This window comes from Delphinus delphis, chromosome 3 (assembly GCF_949987515.2).
Source record: "Delphinus delphis chromosome 3, mDelDel1.2, whole genome shotgun sequence".
Classification (NCBI taxonomy): domain Eukaryota; kingdom Metazoa; phylum Chordata; class Mammalia; order Artiodactyla; family Delphinidae; genus Delphinus; species Delphinus delphis.
In genome coordinates, this window is record NC_082685.1 from 96,345,530 (window position 1) to 96,368,207 (window position 22,678).

The following is a 22,678-nucleotide window of genomic DNA, read 5'->3' on the forward strand; positions in this document are numbered from 1 at the left end:
AAGCCAAGGGCAGACTCAGGGAGACCTCCTAGGAAGCTATCGCAAAATTCCATACAACAGATTATGGTAGTTTGGAACAGGGGGGTAATGGTGGAGGTTGGGAAAGATGAAGCCCAAAGACTGTCCTCAATCCAGTTTATAATTAGTGTCAGTTCCTCTCAGATTCTGGCATTAGATAATTTGTCTCGTTTTCCAAGTTTTTCTTCTTTTTCTGTTTTCATGGTTGTTAGATACCATTTTGAATTAGATATTGTCTTAAAACCTCAATTTTACCTAATTATGATCCTATATTGAATAAGCTTAAAACATTGCAGATGCTTGGTAAATTCTAACAGTGAATGCATCTTAAAGAGTTTGAATAGAATGAGGTGTATTATATTTATCTTCACATGCTTATGTTTTCAAAACCACATTTCTATTATTATTGCTTTATTTTTCACTATTTTTAGCATATACATCACACATTAGCTATTTTTTATTCCTTAGGTTTAATTAGGAGATGAGAAGTAGATTTGTATATTTTAATTTTAACCTCAATAGTTTAAATCTTGAGATCTTTCTCTTAAGGGTTTTACTTCAGAACATATCTGAAAATTATTTCTCAGAAATTCATACATAACTACAAAGATAAGCTCATACCAATTCACTGAAGAACAATAAAGAAAGTAAAGGTGATGAGCTGTCTAATGAAGAAAACTTCCAAGACAGTTTGAAAAAGGAAGTTAGGTTAAAAGGAAATTGGGTAAAATTATTATTTGCAGATAAACTTTTTACCAGAGAAATACAAGATACCAACTGGAAAACTATTAGTACCAAAAAAATTGTATTATTGGTACAAAGTAAATATATAGAAATAAAATTTGTATATACAAATAACCAATTAGAAGATACAATGGAAGAAACATCTACTTAAAATAGCACACCACCAACAAATGATAAAACACCTAGGAATAAACTCACCTCTGGCTGCACATTAGAATCGTCCGCTGGAGGGCTTACCAAACAAAACAGCAATAAGAACAAAACTGCCCAGGTGCCATCCCTAGAATTCTAATTCCACTGCTGTGGGATGGGTCCTAGGTGGTGTTTTTTTAAAGGTCCCTACTTTCCAAAAATCTCTAAGAAGAAACTAATCTATATGAAGAAAACTTAGAATGCTACTGAGCAATATAAAGAAGGCTTGAAAAAAGGGAGAAGTGGACTATATTCTTTAGAATAACCGAATATCACAAAGAATTCAATTTGCCCTAAAGTAGGCTATAAATTTAATATATCATAAAAAGACTAACAAGATTTTTCATTTTTGGAACTACACAAACTTATTCTAAATTTGTATGGGAAAAATAAGTTAGCAAGAATAGCCAAGGACAATTCTGAAAATGAAAACTGTTGCAAAGAAAATAGTATCACCAGATATTGCCTACCCTATTAATAAACAAAATAGACTGGTCCACTGCAAAGTAAAAAATGTTTTGAAAGGACCCAAATGTCAATGTGACTTGTATATAATGAAAACGGCGTTTCAGATCATTAGAGGAAAAGATAATTTGTTCAATAAAAGATGTTATATAATAGAGTGGCATTTTCTAACTAATGGGACAAATATTAGCTTACTCAATAAAAGGTCAATTGGGGTGGCCATCTTAAAAAAACAAACGAAAGTTAGATCTCTAATATGTAATACATTCCCATGGGTCAAAGATCTAAGGGTAAAAAATAAAACTCTAAAAGAAGATAAGTGGGGAAGGCCATTCTAAATATGACACAAAATCTCCAAGCCACAAAAGCAAAGATTCATAAATTTGCATGAAAATACCAATTTCTACATGTCAACAAACACCAGGGCAAAGTCAAAAGACAAATTATGAAAAGGAAAAAAATATTGGTAGCTTCTCTAACAGACAGCTAATATCTAAAGTATGCCTGTAATAAAAAAGACAACCAACCAACAGAAAAATAGGCAAAGAATAGAAATAAGAAAGGTCATGTAAAGGAAATTCCAGTGGCTATTAAATATAAGAAAATATGATCTACTTTACTCATAGTAAGAAAAAGAAGAAAAACAATAATAAAGTATTTTTTATCTACCCAGTTGGCAGCAAATGTGAGGCCATGCATTGCTGGTAAGAGTATAAATTGGTATAACTTCTTTAGGGGTCATTTGGTGGTATCTAGAGTAATTTTGCTAGATATAGTCTTGCCCCAGTAATTTTACTTCTAGGTGTTTTTTTATTTTTCATTTTTAAAATTATTTATTTATTTGTTTATTTATTTGGCTGTGCCGCACGGCACGTGGGGATCTTAGTTCCTGGACCAGGGATCCGTGCCCGCCACAGTGGAAGCGCGGAGTCTTAACCACTGGGCCACCAGCGAAGTCCTCGGTGTCTTTGTTAAATGGAAAAAAAGAGAGCAAGCTGTAGAACATCTTTTATAGTATGCTACCGTTTGTGTGTGTGTGTCAGGGGCGGGTGCTGGGGAAGAATATAAAGTTTGTAGAAGCCTATCTGTCTCTCAAAGTATACATAGGTGGTTACAGTAGTTGCCACCAGGAAGGGGTACTGGGTGGCTGGGGGACTGGGAAAGGAGAGAGACTTCATGCTCACTGTTAACTGTTTAGTACCTTTTTGAAGCTTGTACCTTGTGCATGTATTACCTATTTAAAAAAATAATAATTTCCGCCATATCCATGGTCTGTGTACTATTAAAATACTCCAAATACTCCCATCGAATACATCCAAATGATCTATATCCCATCAAATAAAAATAACTCATCAGACACCATCAAATACTCAAAAACAACTATTTTATGGGTCATAAGTAATAAAAATTGTTAAAATATTTTACATTCCATAATATTCAGAGGAACACAACTTTATATTATAGTATTTGATTCTACCCTTTTAATATTTCGGTTAAGTTGTCAGAAGTTTATAAGAATAAGGTCTTGATAGTAATGAGTTTGAAAATATGTAATTCTATAATGATTGATATTTTATTTTAGAAGAGTACATTCTTTAACTGAAAATCAGTAATTATTAAAACTAATGTTTAAAATTAATCATGATCTTTTAACATATTTCTATATAGCTCTAGAACATTATTTTCTTATTTTTGTTCAAATATTTTATGGATCAGAGTGGATTTTAAGCCACTGATCAATGGCATTTTCATACTTCCGTGGTTCTTTCAGCCAGTCCTGATGCCACCTAAGATTTGCTATGACATTTGAATAGTTTTGCCCTATACTTTGTTTCCACTTGATAAACTGCTCTTTATTGTATCGGTGGACAGAAGCAGAAACCTTAGGGTAGCTTATAATGGAACGAAGCTTCTGATCCAAAGAAGCAGTAACTTCTGGAAATTTTGTAGCAATATTTGTTAGTTCATCTGGATCTGAGGAAAGATCTGAAAGAAAAAAAAAAATTGAATACCTCTCAAAACAGTTATGTAACCGAGCAGGACCCTGTGGGTACCTCTGTCAAGTTTATGATTAACCTCCTTATCTGAATCTTTAGTCCTTTTCTCATTCAAAACTTGTTCTCCTCAAGATTGAGGAGTATCAAAGAAAAGGGGGGAGTTGTAACCGAGCAGGACCCTATGGGGCCTTCCTGGGACACAAGTTCGTGTGCCTGATGCACAGTGGGGCTATAAACACACTGAAATGTCGCAGTTTGGAGCAGAGAAAGGTTTATTGGGTGGTTCGCGCCCTAAAACCCCCTGAGCTCCCGGAAGAGTTTCGGCAAAGCATTTTTAAAAGCCAGGTTGAGGGAGGGGGCTCGCAGGGTACGTGATCATGCACAATTCTCTGATTGGCTTATGAGGGAACAGAGTGGTGTCACAGGGGTTAACTTTATCAGTCCTTAGGCTCCAGGAGGCCTGGGGCTATGTGCTCATGGTCATCAAGTAGTTATAACATCTTCCATTTGGTGGGGGGTTTTCACATCTGTAAAACAACTCAGGAAATGTGAATCAAATACTGTTATTTAAGTACTTCAGAGAGGAGCTAAAGCAGAGGATATGGGGGATGGCCTGTCCCAGGAAGGCCCCATAGGGTCCTGCTCTGTTACAATTATCTGCTTAAAAACCATCTTTTAGAATGTCATTACTCTGTGACGAATAACATATTAAAATTTATTTTTATCCTCAGTTCTTCTTAGTATAGTAAGCTAAAGGACAGTGTAAATGGAAAAATAATATACCGAAAGTTAAACACCTCTCTAAATGTATGTCCAAATTATCTTCCTTCTTACCATCATCCTGCTATCCCTTTTTTTTTTCCTTATCTATTCTTAGATGGCTTAGCCACAATTCTTCCTATCTGTGATGCCTTGCTTACTTTGACATGCAAAAAGATATGTATTTATATATACATATATATACATATATATATATATATATATATATATATATATATAGTAGTGCTTATATTATCCCATTTCAACCCCAGATGTTCCAGCTGAAGAATTTTTTATATAGTGGAAGTTGCAAGTTCTTGCAACTTCACTTACTCCTAGTTTTTTTTGTTTTTTTTAAAATATACGTTAGCATCCTATGCTTGAATTTTTGAAAATTACATTCATTGATTGTGTCTATTTGAGCAAATAGCCATGGAAATAAAAACTCTCAATCACTATCATCAAGAAAATGATAAATATTTCAGATAACATAAACCCCCCTTTTACCTACAATGTAGGAAGACAGAGGATGTAACTAGGATGCCAGTCTAATTGGAAAAATCAAAGATCTTATGACAAGTTACCTAAGACAGTAAATGAACAAGTCACAGTGAGGGAAACCCCCTGCAGGCCTATTTGCGCGCATTGGCCAGAAGATCCTGAAGACATTTATGGTTTTGCTAGGTGATTTCAGACGGCACCTCTCTGGGAAAGGGACGTCAGTGAATAAACCCCAGAGAATACAGGAAAGGCAGGCTCCCCCACTGATTCTTTGACAGGCACACCTCCTTTTTGCAGAACGTAACTCATGAATGAACAAGAGATGCCCATTATTCAACAGAATGAAAACTTAAGGACTTGTTTTGAAGCCAAGAATCTCCTCCTTTTAGAGTTAAGGGGGGGGGGGTGTCAATCAGTTTGGCCTCTGAAGAATTATTTTGAGTTAATAATTTTGACATTTGTAACTGGGAAAAAAACTTAGGGAGAAAGGAATATTAAAAATAGCTTTAGCACATATTTTATATGCAAAAGGAGGACAAAGGATAAGTAAAACCATACATCTAATAATGCTGCTTAAAAACAAATTCAGAGTAGTGAATCTAGCAGGCTTTTGTAGGGTGGAAGGAGCATGGATTTTGGAGTCAAACCTGGGTTGAAATCCCAGTTCTGCCACTTCTGAGCTGTGAGACCTTGTGCAGGTATCTGAACGCTAGTCTCTGAACTCTAGTCTTCTCTATAAAATAAAGATGATAGTAACATCTTGTAGGGATGGGGTGAACATTAACTAATAAATGTAGAATGTCAGGCTCCATAAGAGAGCAGTTAATTTTCCAGAACAACTGAATCCAAAGTACAATAAGAGGGTGCTGACTACTGATTGGGAAAGATAACCATGAGTATTAGAAGACACCTTGATCAGAGAAAACAATGGTGGCAATCTTGAGACCCAGATCAAAAGCCTCAGGGCACTTGCTTTGGAATTCGGATGCTGATTTGCAAAGAAGCTGCTCCTCACAAGGGCACCCTTTTGTAAACTGGCCTAGCATGAGAAACTGCAGATATTTATTTAGATGATTACTGGCTCCCTTGAGCAAATGCTGTGTAGGTCAACTCATCACACATAATCTATACTTAAAAAATATATCAACAAATTTACCAAAGAGTTGAGGCAATACTGAAGCACCATCAGAGTAGGCTATATACTTCCATTGGTTAGTTCGAAGCATGTAGGCGGAAGCGTTTACATTGCATCCATGGAATTCACTCAGAATCCAGGGCGGATGTAGGTTTTTGAATTTTTGTTCATTCTTAAACATTTCTGATGATAATGGCAGCAGAGAGTATCCACTCAGGTTCTGAGGCAGAGGAATTCCAGCAATATCTAAATAACACAGTATTTTAAAATAACTCATTCTTTCATTAGTTGAACATTCATAAATGACATCATTAAAGGTCGCAGAGACTAGAGGCTGTATATGGATTTTTGTAAACAGACTGCCTAGATCCAAATGCTTATTACTCCACTAGACTTGTGACCTTGGGCATGTTATTAACCACTCCGAACCTCAATTTTGTCATCTGTAAAAGGGGGATAATAATAATGCCTGTATTTCACAGGTTTATTTTAGGTTTAAATATGAAAATTTATGTAAAATTCTCAGAACAGTGTCTGACACATAGGAAACCCTCAACGAATATTAGTTAATATCATATTTAACTAATATCATCATATTAGTAATATCATCATATCATCATATTTCCAAATGATGGAATGATCACAGGTGTTTTTCAAATTGGTCCCACAGGATATTAACAAGACCTATACGAGAAAGGAGTCTAGTAGTTACATATGTTTGCAAGCAGTCATTAAAATTAAATAAATTTATTGATGATGTGTATCATAAACCTTCAAGGGTGGTATGTAGTACGCCATCTGTCCCAAAGTTATTTGATTACAGAACATCTTTTTACCCCGAAGTAGCATCTTGAGGAACTAGTATTTTGCAGAATAGACGTTGGAAATCCTGGATTATACTGATTTAGAGAAAAATAACCTATTTTTTCCTTATCAAATATAGACATAGAAAATAATAGCATGAGAAATGTTTAATGTCAAAGAAAGGTTGTATTTTAAAAAATTGCTTTTAAGTTATTTGTTTGGAACTCAAACTATCTTTTTCCTATAGAAAAATTATCATTGGGAACTCCCTGGTGGTCCAGTGCTTTCACTGCCATGGGCCCGGTTCAATCCCTGGTCAGGGAAATAAGATCCCGCAAACCTCAAAAAAAAAATTACCGTTAATTATGGCTGGGTCCTTGCGATAGTTCCAAAAGGAATCTGTAGTTGCCTCCCCTGCAGCTTTTCTGGTTTCAATGTTCCATGTTTTTAGAAACATTAATTTAGAAATAATTAAATATTTCCAATAAAAAATAGAATGTAATATATCTGCAATGCTAGAAATTAAAATTGAATAAGAAAATTAATTTAACTTGACTGTACATATTTGAGGAAAAACAAGTGAATTAAAAGACAATAAGGAAAAAAGACAATAAGGAGGCAGACAAAGACCTCTATAAATCTTCTGAAGGTACTTGTTTTACATATAACTTAATTAAAAGATTTGTATCTTCCATTTCCTTGGAAGGAGCATATTACAAGTACTAATCTTCTGCCAACCAATCATCATCAGGGACTTTTTTGAGAAAGAGTGAAAGAACAAGTGAAGGAAGGAAGGAAAGAGAGAAGTATTTCAGAGATAACTGGTTAAAAATGAAGAAGAAGGAGCAAAGATGTTAAAGAGGATGTGCATGAGAGAAAAAGATGGCCCAAGATGAAACTAATTGAGCTACAATACAGTCGGCTACTTACTGTAAGGAGAGAAAGTAGCCAGGGAATAGGCTGGGTCGGGCTGGTCTGTGTGTCAGCCGTCAGGGGGCACCACTGCGAGGCAGAGGAAGGGACAGAAGAGGGCTTTGAAGATGGCTGGGAAGCAGCCTGGCAGATACCCATGACTGGGAAGTTCCTGTATTCAGTAGTTTAATCACCTTTAATACTTAGAAATACCTTATTTCAGATCTGTTCTTAGCCTAATTTTCCTAAAGAAGCTTGTTAGACTAAGAAAATTTAAATAATTCTGCTATGTTTATATGAGAAGTCAGCATTAAACTAGGATGAGTCCATTTAAGTATTAATTTTTTTTACTCAAAAAAAAAAACCACCCCAGCATCTAACAAACTAGGTGCTGTTCCAGGTTTAGGGCAACAACAGTGAACGAAGCAGATAAGCTCTCTCAGACTTTTGGAGCTTACCTTCTAATGTGGGGAGACAGACAAATATGTCAGATGGTGATAAGTGCAGTGAAGAAAAATAAAGCAGGATCAGGGGAATAGAGAACGATGGCAGGTATGTGTTTATGTGCTGTGTTATATAGTGTGGTCAGGGAAGGCCTCTCTGATGAGGTGACAGAGACAGAGACCTGAGAAAGGGCTAGATGAGCTCAATAGATATCTGCATGGGGAGGAAGGGCATTCTCCCAGGGAATAGCAACTGTAAACACCCTGAGGCAGGAAGCTGCTTCATTCCGTTCCCCAAACGCAAAGGAGTCCAGCATGGCTGGAGCAGAGTAAGTGAGAGGTAAAATTCTACAAGATGTGTTAGATAGGGGAGGCGATCATGTTGGACTCCCAGGCCCAATTAGAGAGTCTCGATTTTACTCTAAGTGATTTTGAGCAGAATCGTGACATGTTTGACAGTAACTACTGTATGGTGAATTGACTAAAAGTGAGTACGGGCAGAAGGAAAGAATTAGGAAGCTATTGCAGGAGTTCAGGCAAGTGATAATGTGACTTGTTTCCTGTCTAGGATCAGTAGAATAATACACCTTTGTAAATTGATGTTGAAGAATAAAATCCTTGTCAAATATCCACAGTATTTAATAAATATGTATTTAATCTTTATTAAATTTTCTGTGCTTTGGGAAACTGTGTATTCATTTTTCATATGTTTATCAATTATTTCCTTAAAAGCACTTCAGCTTAAACTGCTTTTCAGAAAGCTCTTTGATATTTGTTTAAAACCATTTTTCATGTTTTTTTCTTCTGGAAAATCTATCGTTAGAATTCCATGTAAAGCAAGTTTCATCATTCTTGGCAGTAGAAGCAAATATTAGTAGTAACTGCATGATTCTTAATAAAGTGACTTAAATTTAAAACAGTAATCAAATGGGTAAAAATGCAGACCTGGATATTTGTGATGGTCTCCTGAAGAAAGATAAGCTTATATTTCTTCCCGAGTGTATGGGTAGATAAGGGATTAGCCTGGTATGGCAATGATGCAAGCTATGTACATTTTTTAGGGCATACCTAAGAAGAATAAAAAATATTAATGGCAATAATATCTAACATTTAATTGTTTACCATGTTCCAGTCATTGTTCTAAGCTATGGAATAGCCACTATTATTTCTATTTTATTGATAAGAAAACTGAAGACCAGAGATGTTAAGTTACTGGCCCAAGGGTATACAGTTGGTAAATAATGAAGGAGGATTTGAATTTAGGCAGTGTTGACTCCAGGATGTCTGGACTCTTCAATACTGCTCCTCAAGTCTTGCCTTACTGTAGTTATTCAACTTCCCAATATTTTTCAGCCAATAAAAACAAAATAGTCTATGTAGAATGACCCTCCCAACCCTCCACTAAGATCCTGTGATAAGGAGGGTTTTGCAATTTAAATCACTAGCAACGAAGCATTCTTTTAGACACAACTGCATTTTTATACAATTACATTTTCACAATTCAACAAAATTCTGGATTTATCCTTTATGTGAAAAGAAGTTAGGTGTTTTACAAAAAAGACCAACTATTAATGAAAAAAATTCACCTGAAAATAAGAAGTTTAAAAGAGAAAGTCCAAACAATTTTAATTTAAAAATGAGATTACCTTTATTTCTAACTGAGCTAAAGGATGTTGATACTAGATTATTAGAGAAGAAAATATTTTGGGGAGTAATTTTTTTTAAATTTATTTTATTGAAGTATAGTTGATTAATGGTGTTGTGCTAATTTCTGCTGTACGGCAAAATGATTCATATATATATATATAATATATATATACACACACACATTCTTTTTCATATTCTTTCCCATTATGGTTTATCACAGGTTGGGGAGCAATTTTTAAAGAATAATCTATGCAATAATGATATCAACTTTAATAGTATAAAGAATTCCTATTCATAAAATGGCACTCTTCTGCCAGTACTAGAAAATGATAATGTGATAGGACTTACAAAGATACACAGACTAAGAATACTCTTCCTACTTTATCATAAAATATCATTTTGTAGAAAATAATCACTCTTCTAAAATACCTTTAAAAACTATTTGTAAATTCAGACCTTTTTATAAATGCATTATACCGTCTTAAATTTCAACAAGCTCTTTATAGTAAGGTAGGTTTATTAAAACAGGAATCCCAGTTGGTTTTTCCTATTTAATATCTTTCTATTTAAGGTTTTTTGAATCACCATCTTTTATAAGGTCCATAGAATGGAAGGGAAGAGGAAGTCTGGCTTGAGGCTTTGATCTGAGAAATTTAATCCCATACTCTTGTGTATAAATTGTTTCATACAAAACAACACAGCTGTGGCTAAGGTAATAAAGAAAGGACCTTTGGAATTCTAAGAATAGATTATATTTTATATCTATTTTAAGCTCCTAGTTGGTTAGAAGAATCACAAAATAAGAAGTCCTTCATAGATACTTTATCAAAATCTATTTATTAAGCTTAGGAAAAATAGAATACACTGTCCCACAGGTCAAATTTTAGAGTTACTAATCACTACTAAAAGTATTCATAGCTTTAAACCCTTCTAGAAGTAAGCAATTTCATTTTACAAGGTTGAATTAAACATCAGATTAAACATAGACCATCAGAATTATCTTTGCCTTATTGATTGGTAAGGCTGTTCAACAAGGCAACAGACTCAGTTGATGCTAATCCTGGTGTAATTGTTTTTTGTGTGTTTTTTTAAAGAAATATCTGGGAGTTTTTTTGTTTGTTTAAGTTTATTTATTTATTTTTGGCCGCGTTGGGTCTTTGTTGCTACGCGCGGGCTTTCTCTAGTTGCGGCGAGCGGGAGCTACTCTTTGTTGCAGTATGCATGCTTCTCATTGTGGTGGCTTCTCTTGCTGCGGAGCACGGGCTCTAGACGCATGGGCTTCAGTAGTTGTGGCACACGGGCTTAGTTGCTCCATGGCATGTGGGATCTTCCTGGACCAGGGCTCGAACCTGTGTCCCCTGCATTGGCAGGTGGATTCTTAACCCCTGAGCCACCAGGGAAGTCCCTGGTGTAATTGTTAATAGTATCCTTTTACTCTAAAAAATGTGCTGATCTGGACAATAAATTAGATAGATACCTTACCTCAATAAACAACAAACCAAACCAAACCAAAAACAATTTATACGGTTTTAGAGCCTACGTTTTCTTTTCAATAATACATGGGAGCCATTTCCATGTATCATTTCACTTTTTAAAACAAAATTGACTAATTTTTACCCAGTTCATTACTACTAGATATTCATACTGTTTCTAATTCTTTAATATAACATCATAATACAATAATATCCATGGAGATAAATCTTTCTGTATATCTACAGGTTAATTTCTAAAATTGGAATTTTCTAGGTCAAAATGTATGCATATTTCTAAGTAATTTGGAATGTAATGCCACATTTGCCTCCAGGAAATCTGTGCCAGTTTATACTCCCAACGGCAGAATATGAGAAGGCCTATTTCCAATATAAGCTTTTCTGCTGTTTAAAAATCTTTGCAAACTCTATGTGTGAAAGAAAAATGGTATCTTCTTATTTTAATATTTTTCAGACTACTGAGTTTGAATCTCTGAAAATATCTTGGCCATTTGTGTGTCTTCTGTTGTGAATTGCTTATTTATATATTTTGGTCAATTTGTTAATAGGGTATGTCTCTTTCTCTTATAGATTTGTGAGAGTTCTATTAATATTAACCCTTTATCACTTGTAAAAGGTTAATTTTAGATAAATAATGTTACAGTGCTGTTTCCTGGCTCCAGCATAAGGTTCTTGTTGAATCCTCCTTGCATCATTCTCTTTCTACCTTATCTCTGGTTAACATCTGGTTAATAGGATGTTTCAGTGTGTTTTTTTTGTCTTTTTTTGTGTGTGTGTGGTACGTGGGCCTCTCACTGTTGTGGCCTCTTCCGTTGCGGAGCACAGGCTCCGGACGCGCAGGCTCAGCGGCCATGGCTCACGGGCCCAGCCGCTCTGCAGCATGTGGGATCTTCCCGGACCGGGGCACGAACCCGTGTCCCCTGCATCGGCAGGTGGACTCTCAACCACTGCGCCACCAGGGAAGCCCCTGTTTCAGTGTTTTATATAAAGATCCATGCATAGATATTCTCTTTACTCTCCTCCACCAATCATATAAATGTAACTTTTCCCTTTTCATAATAAAAATGTTCGTTATGAAACACATTAAGCCTTGAAATGTTAATTTCCAGTTTAGAACTGGAGATACACTAATTTTTGGCTTTACTTACTTTAGTTGGGCAGGTCTAATCAACACATGATCAAAATGCTGTTAATAAAACATGTTCTGCTGGGAGATGTGACTCAGAAGGACTCTATTACCAAACATCAGTCAAAGATAAAAACAAAACAAAAAAAATCTATGTAGAACTATGAGTTTTAAAAAATTGTAATAATTGACAAATTATAGGAAAAAAATCTACAATTTCAGAGAACCTAAATAATTTCCAGAAGAGTGGGGAAGGAATGCAAAGGGGTTTCTGGGAATGCTTTGTTTGGCTAAAGAAGTGCTAATTGTCAAGTAACATAAACTAGGCAGGGACAGGCAGGTTGTCCCTCTATGTGGATAAATGAAAATTCCCTCACTCCAAACAACCTTATTTAGTATTTTCTTATATAATCTGTTAAGATATATACATTGTGAAATCTTCCAGTTTGCAGATGACTTTTAACTTTTATGATGTATGAAATGGCAAGTAATGATAATGGTGTATCAAGACTGTAGAGAAGAAAATTTGCATTATAGGCAAATATAAAACATTACTCAAAGAAAAATGATTTAAACAGTGCATATTAATCAACTAACATATAAAGTGACAGAATGAGTAGGAATAGACTAGAACTCACTGCAGACAGATAATGGATTATATAGATGCTACAGTCAAAAAGACAAACAAAATGCCAAATATCACTATGAAATATATTGAGGGAAAACTGAGATCATCCCAACCTTTAATAATCTTTTGCAGTTCTGATCAGTGTACCTCAAGAAAGCAGAACAAGGATAAAAAGATATGCAAATTAGGAAATGGGGTAGGGGAAGTTCTATAAGGAAAAACTAAGGGAGGAAACTAAAGAAATGCCACTGTAAAAGAAGCATATACTGATAAAGCTACAAAGATGGTAATAAGAGAGACACTTAAAATATTTAAAAGAGGACACTTAAAACACAATTGCACATACATTTCTTATAATAACAGAAATGAGGTGAGGGGAGGGATAGGGAGTTTGGGATCAACACGTATACACTGCTATATTTAAAATGCATGACCAACAAGGACTTACTATATAGCACAGGGAACTCTGCTCAATATTCTATAATAATGTAAATGGGAAAAGAATTTGAAAAAGAATAGATACAGTTATATGTATAACTGAATCACTTCGTTATACACGGGAAACTAACACAACATTGTTAATCAACTATACTCCAGTGTAAAATAAAAAGTTAAAAAAAAAAAGAAAAAAAAAAAACCCCAGAAATGAGGAAAAGTAATAGGGATTGCCTGGAAATTGATAGAGCCAGAAAGTGGCAGAGACATGGCTGTGTGATAATTGCTTTGGAACAAAGGGGAACCAGCAAATGATGAGTAAGAAACTGAAGAGATTAAAAATATACATCAGGCAAAAGAACAACAAAGAAGTGTGCCCAAATATACAAGAGATGTGAAATAAAAGACAAAAGGAGGGCACTGATTTTTTTTTTGGCCGCGCAGCTTGTGGGATCTTAGTTCCCCAACCAGGTATTGAACCTAGGTCCTCAGCAGTGAGAGCTTGGAGTCCTAACCACTGGACTGCCGGGGAATTCCAGGCACTGATTTAAATTAACTGTAAAGAAATTTAAGACCCTATAATAGTCTTTAGTTAAATGAAGGGAAAGAGTTTGTAGCAGAAAAAAGGAGATAAAAAGAACTTTCTTATTTCTTTAATTTCCAGATATATGTTTGTTTTGCATTTTGATATGAACATATTAAACACATATGTCTTATGCTGTGTTAGCTTTTTCTTTCACCAAAATCTATTTATAAATTGATGGTACTTTTTGCAATTTATGGTGCCTTCAAACAGAGTATTTAGATGTTATTGAATTTAAATGTTACTGAATTTAAAGTACTCTTCTAAATTAGATAGAAACAGTTCTATATAACTTCTGAATTTACAATGGCTTTATTCTTGTATCTTTAACAAAAACTGCTAACTACCCATATCCAGATGTTGCTGTTCTAGACCTATGGTTATGCTAATAGACATTAGAAGCTAGTAAAATAAATAGTACAGAACAATCTAAATATTCTGGGGAGAAATATGTTCATAGCATTAACATTAAGGGACATTTGTAACATTGTAAAAAAATTAGTAGTTTCAAAGTGGATGGAATAATCCAGAAGGGAAATGCTTACATTTTAGGTAGGTGGTGGTAGAGAATCAAATGATACACAAATCATATCTATAAAGTTATAGACCTGAATATCATATGTGGCTTACTTTATTGTCATATCCTGGTTGTGAATCTTTTGAAGGAAAAATGACTAGAGTAAGTGAAGGCCAAAGGAACCTGAGAAATATTATCCTCATTTTTCAGATATGGATTTGACTCACAGTTAAGTGAGCTGGTCAAGGGTTATGAACAAGTCCGCAGGGCCTCTGACTATTTTGCTTATTCATTTTCCAGCATTATTACAAATAAATATTTACATAATTGCATTACTTACCAAGCATAGTAGGGTAAATATCCACAAGAGAAACCACATTTGATACTTGTAGGTTGGTCTTAATTCCTGGTCCCATGATCAAGAGTGGGACATGGGCGCTAGCTTCGTACATACTCATTTTATAAAACTGACGATGTTCCATGGCCAGCTCTCCGTGGTCTGAGGTGTATATGACAATCGTTTTCTGAAGAAGATCTAACTGGTGAAGAGCCAAAATAATTTCACCTGTAATATAAATCAAGGTAAATCTTAATTAGCTTTTAGCTCATGTTTTATTCTATCACAATAAGTTCATAAGAACTCTACCCTCTAAGAGTTTGTCAGGATGCTTCTTAACATCAGAATGTTATCTACTGTTCTTTATTAAAAAAAAATTTATGTATTTATTTAGGCTGTGTTGGGTCTTTGTTGCTGTGCGTGGGCTTTCTCTAGTTGCGGCGAGAGGGGGCTACTCTTTGTTGCGGTGCGCGGGCTTCTTACTGTGGAGGCTTCTCTTCTTGCGGAGCACTGGCTCTAGGCACGCAGGCTCAGTAGCTGTGGCTCCAGGCTCTAGAGCACAGGCTCAGTAGTTGTGGCGCCCGGGCTTAGTTGCCCCACGGCGTGTGGGATCTTCCTGGATCAGGGCTCGAACCGTGTCCCCTGCATTGGCAGGCGGATTCTTAACCACCGAGCCACCAGGGAAGCCCTATCTACTGTTCTTAAGTAACTTATACCAGAGTTCATGTGCCTGCTTCTCAGTGGATGGATTAGAGAGAGGAAGGAGAAAATACAATACCCATAGGATAAGTTTCTTTATTTGGAGATCATGCTGGCTTGCTTTCTATGTTTCTATCAGACAATGGGGGAAAACATTACCCCCAGTGACTCAAATGAGAAAGGAAAGACAAGCCTGGATGTCAGCACTGTGCATGTCTCATGAAAGGACTGCTATCACCGTCGACCCACAATTCCTGCCCAGCGGGAGGTGATAAAAGGGTCAGAACCCCTCCTCCTGCTACCCTTTCTCTCAAATTCCCGGTCACCAGATCAAGATCATGCCCATGAAGTTGGCTGAGTGTTATGGAAATCCTACCTTTGAAAAAGAGCTGGAAGCAGTACAGATGGTACATGAATGTGATTTGGCATATTCTTGGGCAGTAAAATTTCTCTGACCACTCCCTCTCTCTAAGTGACGTGAAACTTCCTCCTCATTGCAATTAAGAGAACACAGTAAGGCATAGTCCAGAGAGAAGCATCATCTCTACTTCGGCAGTTTCTGAATCTGGCCTACAGGAGTCTGTATTATTTTAAAAAAAACACCACCCCCCCACAAAACCCACAGGTGATTCTGAAGTCCAGTCAGATTTGAGACCCACAGCTCAGGAGTTATTTACGGAGTTCAGACCATCAGGGCATCAGGGTCTTTCAGCTGGACAACTGTAATTGCTTCCTAATTAGTTTTCGTGCCTCCACTCCTCTTTCCCCTTCATAATATCCCTTGTACCACTCTGGTGGCTATCTTTCTAAAATATCTGATCATGTCACACCCCAGCTTTCCCACAGCTTCCCATTGTCTAATTCTTGAGCAAGTTCAGCACCTTCAGCTACCCCCTAGACCTTTACCTTTCACAATCCTAACTCCCTAATTCAGTATAATTCTGGATCAATGTACATGGGGAAACTGATTTCAGCTTTAGTTAAGCCTTGCTCTAAACGGCCTATGGAGAATGGATTCGTTTTACACTTACTACATGTCTGGGAGAAGTCACAAGGTTCTACATCTCATCTGTTTAATCTCCTAGAACCCAAGATGCCTTATAATTAACTGTGTTTGGCTGAATACTGATTCCTGATTAAATCCAGCAAAACGTTTTGTTTCCAACAGATGATAGTTTTCTATGACCTTTTTTTTATATATATATGAACAAATCTAAGTATCTGTTAATTTATGAATAATTAAGATAGAAAAGACTTTTATTCTACTATTAATAATGCAAATTATCCAATTTTTATATGTGTCAGGAATCTTAAAATTCTAAGTCTGAAGTATCTCAGCAACTGTTGCAATAAATTTTCTGAGGATGTTCATACAAGTCACCAACCAGCATAATCACAGTTTGTTGGAAAATATTTTACTTTTTCCTCATGTGATTGCTTTTGAATTATACCACTTACCAAGCATAGCATCTGTCTCAGCACACATAGCGTAATAAAATGCTCTAATATCCTTAATTTCTTTTTCTGTAAACTTCCCAGTGCAGTTTTTGGTATAAGAAGAGTAATAATCTATAGGGTGCATTTCTGACAGAGGTGACCACTTTGGGATTTTGATGGCATCATAGGACACCTAAAAAGGGGAGAAAAACAAAGTTGTAATATTCCTCCCTTCCAACAAGAATATATGGTAAACTAGACAAAGTTTTATTACTTAGGTTATTAGAAAAGCATGGTTGTGAATTATGTAAAGAAAATAGTAAATCAAATACATAAATTAGGAACAGATTGTTAGTATTCCCAGTAACAACAAAAGGTATATATCAATATCTGTATATATAGTAAGACAGCTGTGAAATTATTTTAAAGATTATATATGTCAATGAAAAGCATGAGCTATATTAGATATAAGTATCTAATCACTTTAATATAGTTGTGTGATCAGTTCAGAACTTCAGAATCAGTAACCTAAGAATCTAGACTCCTTTTTCCCAGTAGTTCACTAGTAAAAATGCCAATATCTAGTGAGATAGCCAAATGTTTGTTAAGAACAAATACAACTTTTTAATACATATAAATGCTTACAGTTTTGGTGAAAACCATTAAGACTAGACTTAAGTCATACATATCTTCTAGTCATGTAGCTTTAATAAACTCAAATATCTACTTAAATTATTTGACTCATTTCATTAGGCTAGTACTGACTCCTGACAAGTTTTTTAAGATAGAGCCAGTTGGAACTTTTAATTTAATTTAATTTATTTATATCTTAAAATTTTTATTGGAGTATAGTTGATTTACAATGTTGTTAGTATCTGCTGTACAGCAAAATGAATCAGTTATACATATATACACTCTTTTTTTAGATTTTTTTTCCATATAGGCCATTACTGAGTATTGAGTAGAGTTCCCTATGCTATACTGTAGGTCCTTATTAGTTATCTATTTTATATACAGTAGTGTGTAGATGTCAATCCCCGTCTCCCAATTTATCCCTCCCCCACTTACCCCCTGGTAACCATAAGTTTGTTTTCTATATCTGCGACTCTACTTCTGTTTTGTAAATAAGGAACTTTTTAAGAAGACATGAAGTATCTAAAACTTCGACACTGTTTCCTTTAAAATAGGGTGCACTACATAGTGTTTCTGGATAGAGGTTTTAAAGTAACTTAAATTTGATTTAAGGTGACACACTTCAAAACACAGGCAGTCCTCGCTTTACATGGTTCAGGTATGCACGGATATCAGTTACCACAGCTTAGTTAACTAGCACCAGTTCCCCAAAAACAGGGTTCAAATTTTAATTACTGTTAACCAAAATTTCAGAAATGGAGACCTGACTGAAATAAAAATGTGTTTATATGGGGTTTGTTAGGACTGAAGCCCAAGAGACATGGATTCAGGAAGCACTTTGCAGTGTTTCATAGGACTATACAACGGGAGAGGCTTATAAAGGCAAAAAGCTGCAGGGCCACAGTTAGTTACATGAGTTGTTTATCAAGAATTATAATTGGAGTTGATGAGAAGTAAGGAGGCTTAGGTTGTTTGGGGTCTGAAATGTTTGCATAGTTACAAGGGGAGACCTTGAGACCGTAAGGCTGCAGCTGGCAGGTGTTGTTCTGAATACAGCTGGTGGTGTCCCTGGGCCTGGTACAGTTCAAAGAAAGTTCAAGTTTTCAGTGGTGCAGAGACGTGTCTGAAACCAGATCCTCAATGGCTGCTCGACTCCAGTTTGTATGCCTGACTCTGACTGCTCTATTATCATATAAATTTGTCATCATTACCCAGGTATATTAACTGCGAGTTATTGCATCAAGTACAAACTTTCACATTCATATGCTGCTAGTTCTTTAGTCTCTACATCACCATGTAGATTACATATGTGTATCACAGTCAGTGATTAATTGTCATTTCTTTCAAAGTTTGTCTGTGTTTGATCACTGCACATCTTTTATTTAGTACATAAACAGACTGCAAAGGTGTGTAGGTATGCTGCCTCCTTGTCTCCCAGTGATAAATCCATGTGATATAAAAATGGATACCCAAAAGAGGAAATTGATCAACAAAGATGAACATACAGTTAAGAAATAAAAAGTGATAACACTGCAAGTAAAATTTGAATCAAAAAAAATTTTAAGGATTTTTTTGACGTGGACCATTTTAAAAGTCTTTATTGAATTTGTTATTATATTGCTTCTGTTTTATGTTTTGGTTTTTTGGCCGCAAGGCATGTGGGATCTTAGCTCCCTGACCGGGGATCAAACCTGCACGCCCTGCATTGGAATGCGAAGTCTTGACCACTGGACCACCAGGGAAGTCCCTGAATCAAATGTTAACTGGAGTTATAGAAGAAATAGCTGACCTGGGAATGCTGACACTGCCACCATTTGATACACTCAAGATATACAGCCAGAGGAACTTAGTGAAAACATAGATATAAGTAAGGAAGGTCATTATGAAGAAAAAGATGAACATGTCCTAGAGGAAGTGACACTAGCAAAAATCTTCACATTATAGGAACTCTCAGGAATATATTATGACATTGAAAGTGCAAAGGGTAAAATGTTGGAAGGTGATCCAAATTTAGAAAGGAATATGACAATTTCTTGAGACATAGAGAAGATGCTTGCTTTGTATCTTAAGTTACACAATGAGAAGGCAAGCACTGCAAACTATTCTTGATTCTTTTTTTTACAAAAAAATCAAAACACTTTAATTCTTAATGTTTCTAGTGTTTTCAATTACAGTACATTAAATAAACATTAGTTTTACTATTTTGTCATTTCCCTATACGTTTATAACCCAAAAGAAGAGTTTTTAATGTTTTGACAAATGTTTTTAGAGTTCTAGAAAAACGGTCATTTTCCCAATTGATTATTAAGATCTCTTTATACAGTTTCAGCTTGCACAGTCATTTTTACACTCCTGAAGCATGCAAAGTGAGGACTGCCTGGACTCCTAAGAGAGTATCTTTTAGTTTAGTTTTTTTTTTAATAGACATATTATATGCAAATGTATTCAACTTAGAAGTAGGTTCTGAGTTTTAACACATTATATTTTTGTAAAATTGTCCCTTTAGTTTCTGTCAACCAGTTATTGGTGAAGTTTGATTTAATGTGACTATGCAATTTTCAAATTTTTCTTTAAAAATGATAATAAAAGAAACAGCAAACACCAATAATATACAGATAAAATGTTAGCTTTTGCCTCTGAGCCCACACAGTATACCTACTTTTTTAAGCCAATAAAGAGATGTGTGAAATGTTGAAGATCCAAAATTTTCTCCGGAAGATGGTGAAGGATATGGGTGTGGCAAATTTAATCCCAAGTACAGAACAAATGGTTGAGTGTAATTAATTGCTTCCTTTCTTAACCAATTTACTGCTCTATCTGTATTCTTCCAGTCCCCTTCCATCACTCTTACTTTAGTCTTTTTAGGGACAAGATTAACCATAGGCCGGCCTTCTTGTCTGAGTAAGAAAGCAACATCTCTTGTCCAGGCTTCCACACGATTGCTGAGGGGGCAAAAAGACAGGTATACTGTAAGGTATTTTAGAAGTTTTAAAAACTGACTAAGCATAAATAAAAGAGAGCAATATGGAAAACAATTTTTAGACTCAGTCATGTAAATGTTCAGACTGACTATACTAGATCTCATTAAGGTACTGAGCATTGCAAATTCAAAAACCAAGAAAAAAAATAACAAGAATCAAATATTCACCTATGTGTTCTTTAAAACTAAGACATTATTTACAAAGGTTACTTTTTTCTCGTAATAAAATAGTAAAATAAATATTTCAAATTCCTAGTATTTCTTTTGAATTTTTTAGCATTTTGTCTTTTTTTCTGTCAGAATAAGAGAGATAGTATTTCTAACCAAAGCTACAATAATTTCCTCCTATCACTGTCTTTATATTTAGAAAAATCTTACCTCCCATGTGTACCTTACGTGTTTCTGAAGTCTCAGGTTTTACATTGTTTTCAGCTATATCTTTTCTCATTATAAGAACAATTTTGACTATGATTTAAGCTAAGCTTAATGGTGATGCAAATTTCTAGATGTATTTTCTTTAGCTGGTAATTTAAAAGCTAAATGATTTGATCAATTAAATTTCTGTAAATATTTTATCTAACTGCTTCATAAGTATGTAGTAGTACCACTACTTTTTCCTCAATAATGTATGTATTTTTTTAACATCTTTATTGGAGTATAATTGCTTTACAATGTTGTGTTATTTTCTGATGTATAACAAAGTGAATCAGCTTACATATACATATATCCCCATATTATGTAAGTATTTTTAGTTGGCATAATTGTTTAGGAAGAACTCTTGGACATTTCTAAGAAGCCTGTTTTTGTGTTTTGGTTGAGGCAAACACCTCTGAAGTGCCCTATCAATTAAGAAAAGAGCTTAAAAAATTCAGATACCCACATGAAAATAAAGACTATTTTATATTAAAACATAATACTCCATATAAGGGAAGTTTCAAACCACACAAAATGACTAATGGCTTATAGATGAACTAAGTAGAACTTTTATCTGCCTTTTGAAGACAGGTAAATAAATTTAAGCAACCATAATAAAAATATAATTTTTCATAGTTGATATTCAATATATTTTGATAAAAACAATGAAAACTAGAATCTCAGCAGAATTGCATCTAACAGATTTTAATTAATTCTATCTAACAAATAGAAAATCCTAAAATCGTAAGTTTTGTAAAATTTATCATACTACCAAACAATGTAAATGTTGCTTAAGTCACTGCTGAATGAGAGAACTACATGTGGCTATTATCGGAGCTACTGCAGAGGAGTGAGATGCTAGGGGTTTATCACACCAGCAGTACTTGCGGTAGAGCTCTAGGATTTTGTGATAAGCAGAAATAGGTTACTGAGATTCACACAGGATGTTTAGGAACCAAAGTGCTTTCTTTTCAACGAAGAAGTGTTACGTGGGAAAATATGGCTGAGAAATTATTGCAGGAAGCAAGAAAATTACAAGAAAGCTTGTAATACAACCTAACTAGTTGTCCGGTGTGATATTGTGATTTATAATAAAAAATATACATTTGGTCTTCTTCCCTGATTCTGGTCCAGAGTTCCTAAAATCCTCAGATTTTCTAAGTGAAAGACACAAAGGTGTCTTCTGTTATGTTAATGAGGTTACTTTTGGGCTGGTTGCCAGAACCAAAGGAGAGATTAGAGGGCTGAAACTTTTAGTCCCACCCCACTGACCTCCGGGGAAGGAGGAGGCTGGAGAGGGAATGGAAATTGAGTTCAATCACCAGTGGTCAATGATTTAATCAATCATGCCTGCGTAATGGAGCCTCTATAAAACCCAGAAAAGGAGCGGACTGGGGAGGGGTGGGAGAGTGGCACCGCCTTAGGTGAGGGTAGGGAAGCATCATGCCCTTTCCCCATGCATCTCTTCCATTTGGCTGTTCCTGAGTTATAGCCTTTTATAATAAACTGGTAGTCTAGTAAGTGAAATGTTTCACCGAGTTCTGTGAGCCACTCTAGCAAATTAATTGAACCCAAGGAAGAGGTCATGGGACCCTCTGATTTTATAGCTGGTCAGTCAGAATCATAGGTGACAACCTGGACTTGTGATTTGCATCTGAAGTGGGGGAGTGAGGGCAGTCTTGTAGGACTGGGCCCTTAACCTGTTGAGTTCAGTTGAATTGAAGGACATCCACTTGGTGTCCAGAGAGTTGGTAGTGTGTGGAAACCACCCCACACAATGGA

At 35.4% G+C, this 22,678-nt stretch overlaps 2 protein-coding genes across 8 annotated transcripts in view; one reads left to right on the forward strand and one right to left on the reverse strand.

Moving 5' to 3' along the window:
• Positions 1 to 22,678, forward strand: part of SKIC3 (SKI3 subunit of superkiller complex) — a 156,616-nt gene that overhangs the window by 25,280 nt on the left and 108,658 nt on the right. The window lies entirely within an intron of this gene.
• The window catches only part of ARSK (arylsulfatase family member K), a 43,187-nt gene continuing 22,855 nt past the window's right edge, over positions 2,347 to 22,678 (reverse strand). Inside the window, exons 4-8 of one of the 2 annotated variants that reach the window (XM_060009147.1) lie at positions 20,162 to 20,444; positions 16,891 to 17,062; positions 14,737 to 14,961; positions 5,833 to 6,057; positions 2,347 to 3,405 (exon numbers count right to left, since the gene is read on the reverse strand). In XM_060009147.1, the coding sequence (XP_059865130.1) occupies positions 3,125 to 3,405; positions 5,833 to 6,057; positions 14,737 to 14,961; positions 16,891 to 17,062; positions 20,162 to 20,444 (1,186 nt within the window). In that variant the 3' untranslated portion in view covers positions 2,347 to 3,124. The remainder of the gene's footprint in view (positions 3,406 to 5,832; positions 6,058 to 14,736; positions 14,962 to 16,890; positions 17,063 to 20,161; positions 20,445 to 22,678) is intronic. The other variant, XM_060009148.1, reaches the window with a different exon arrangement.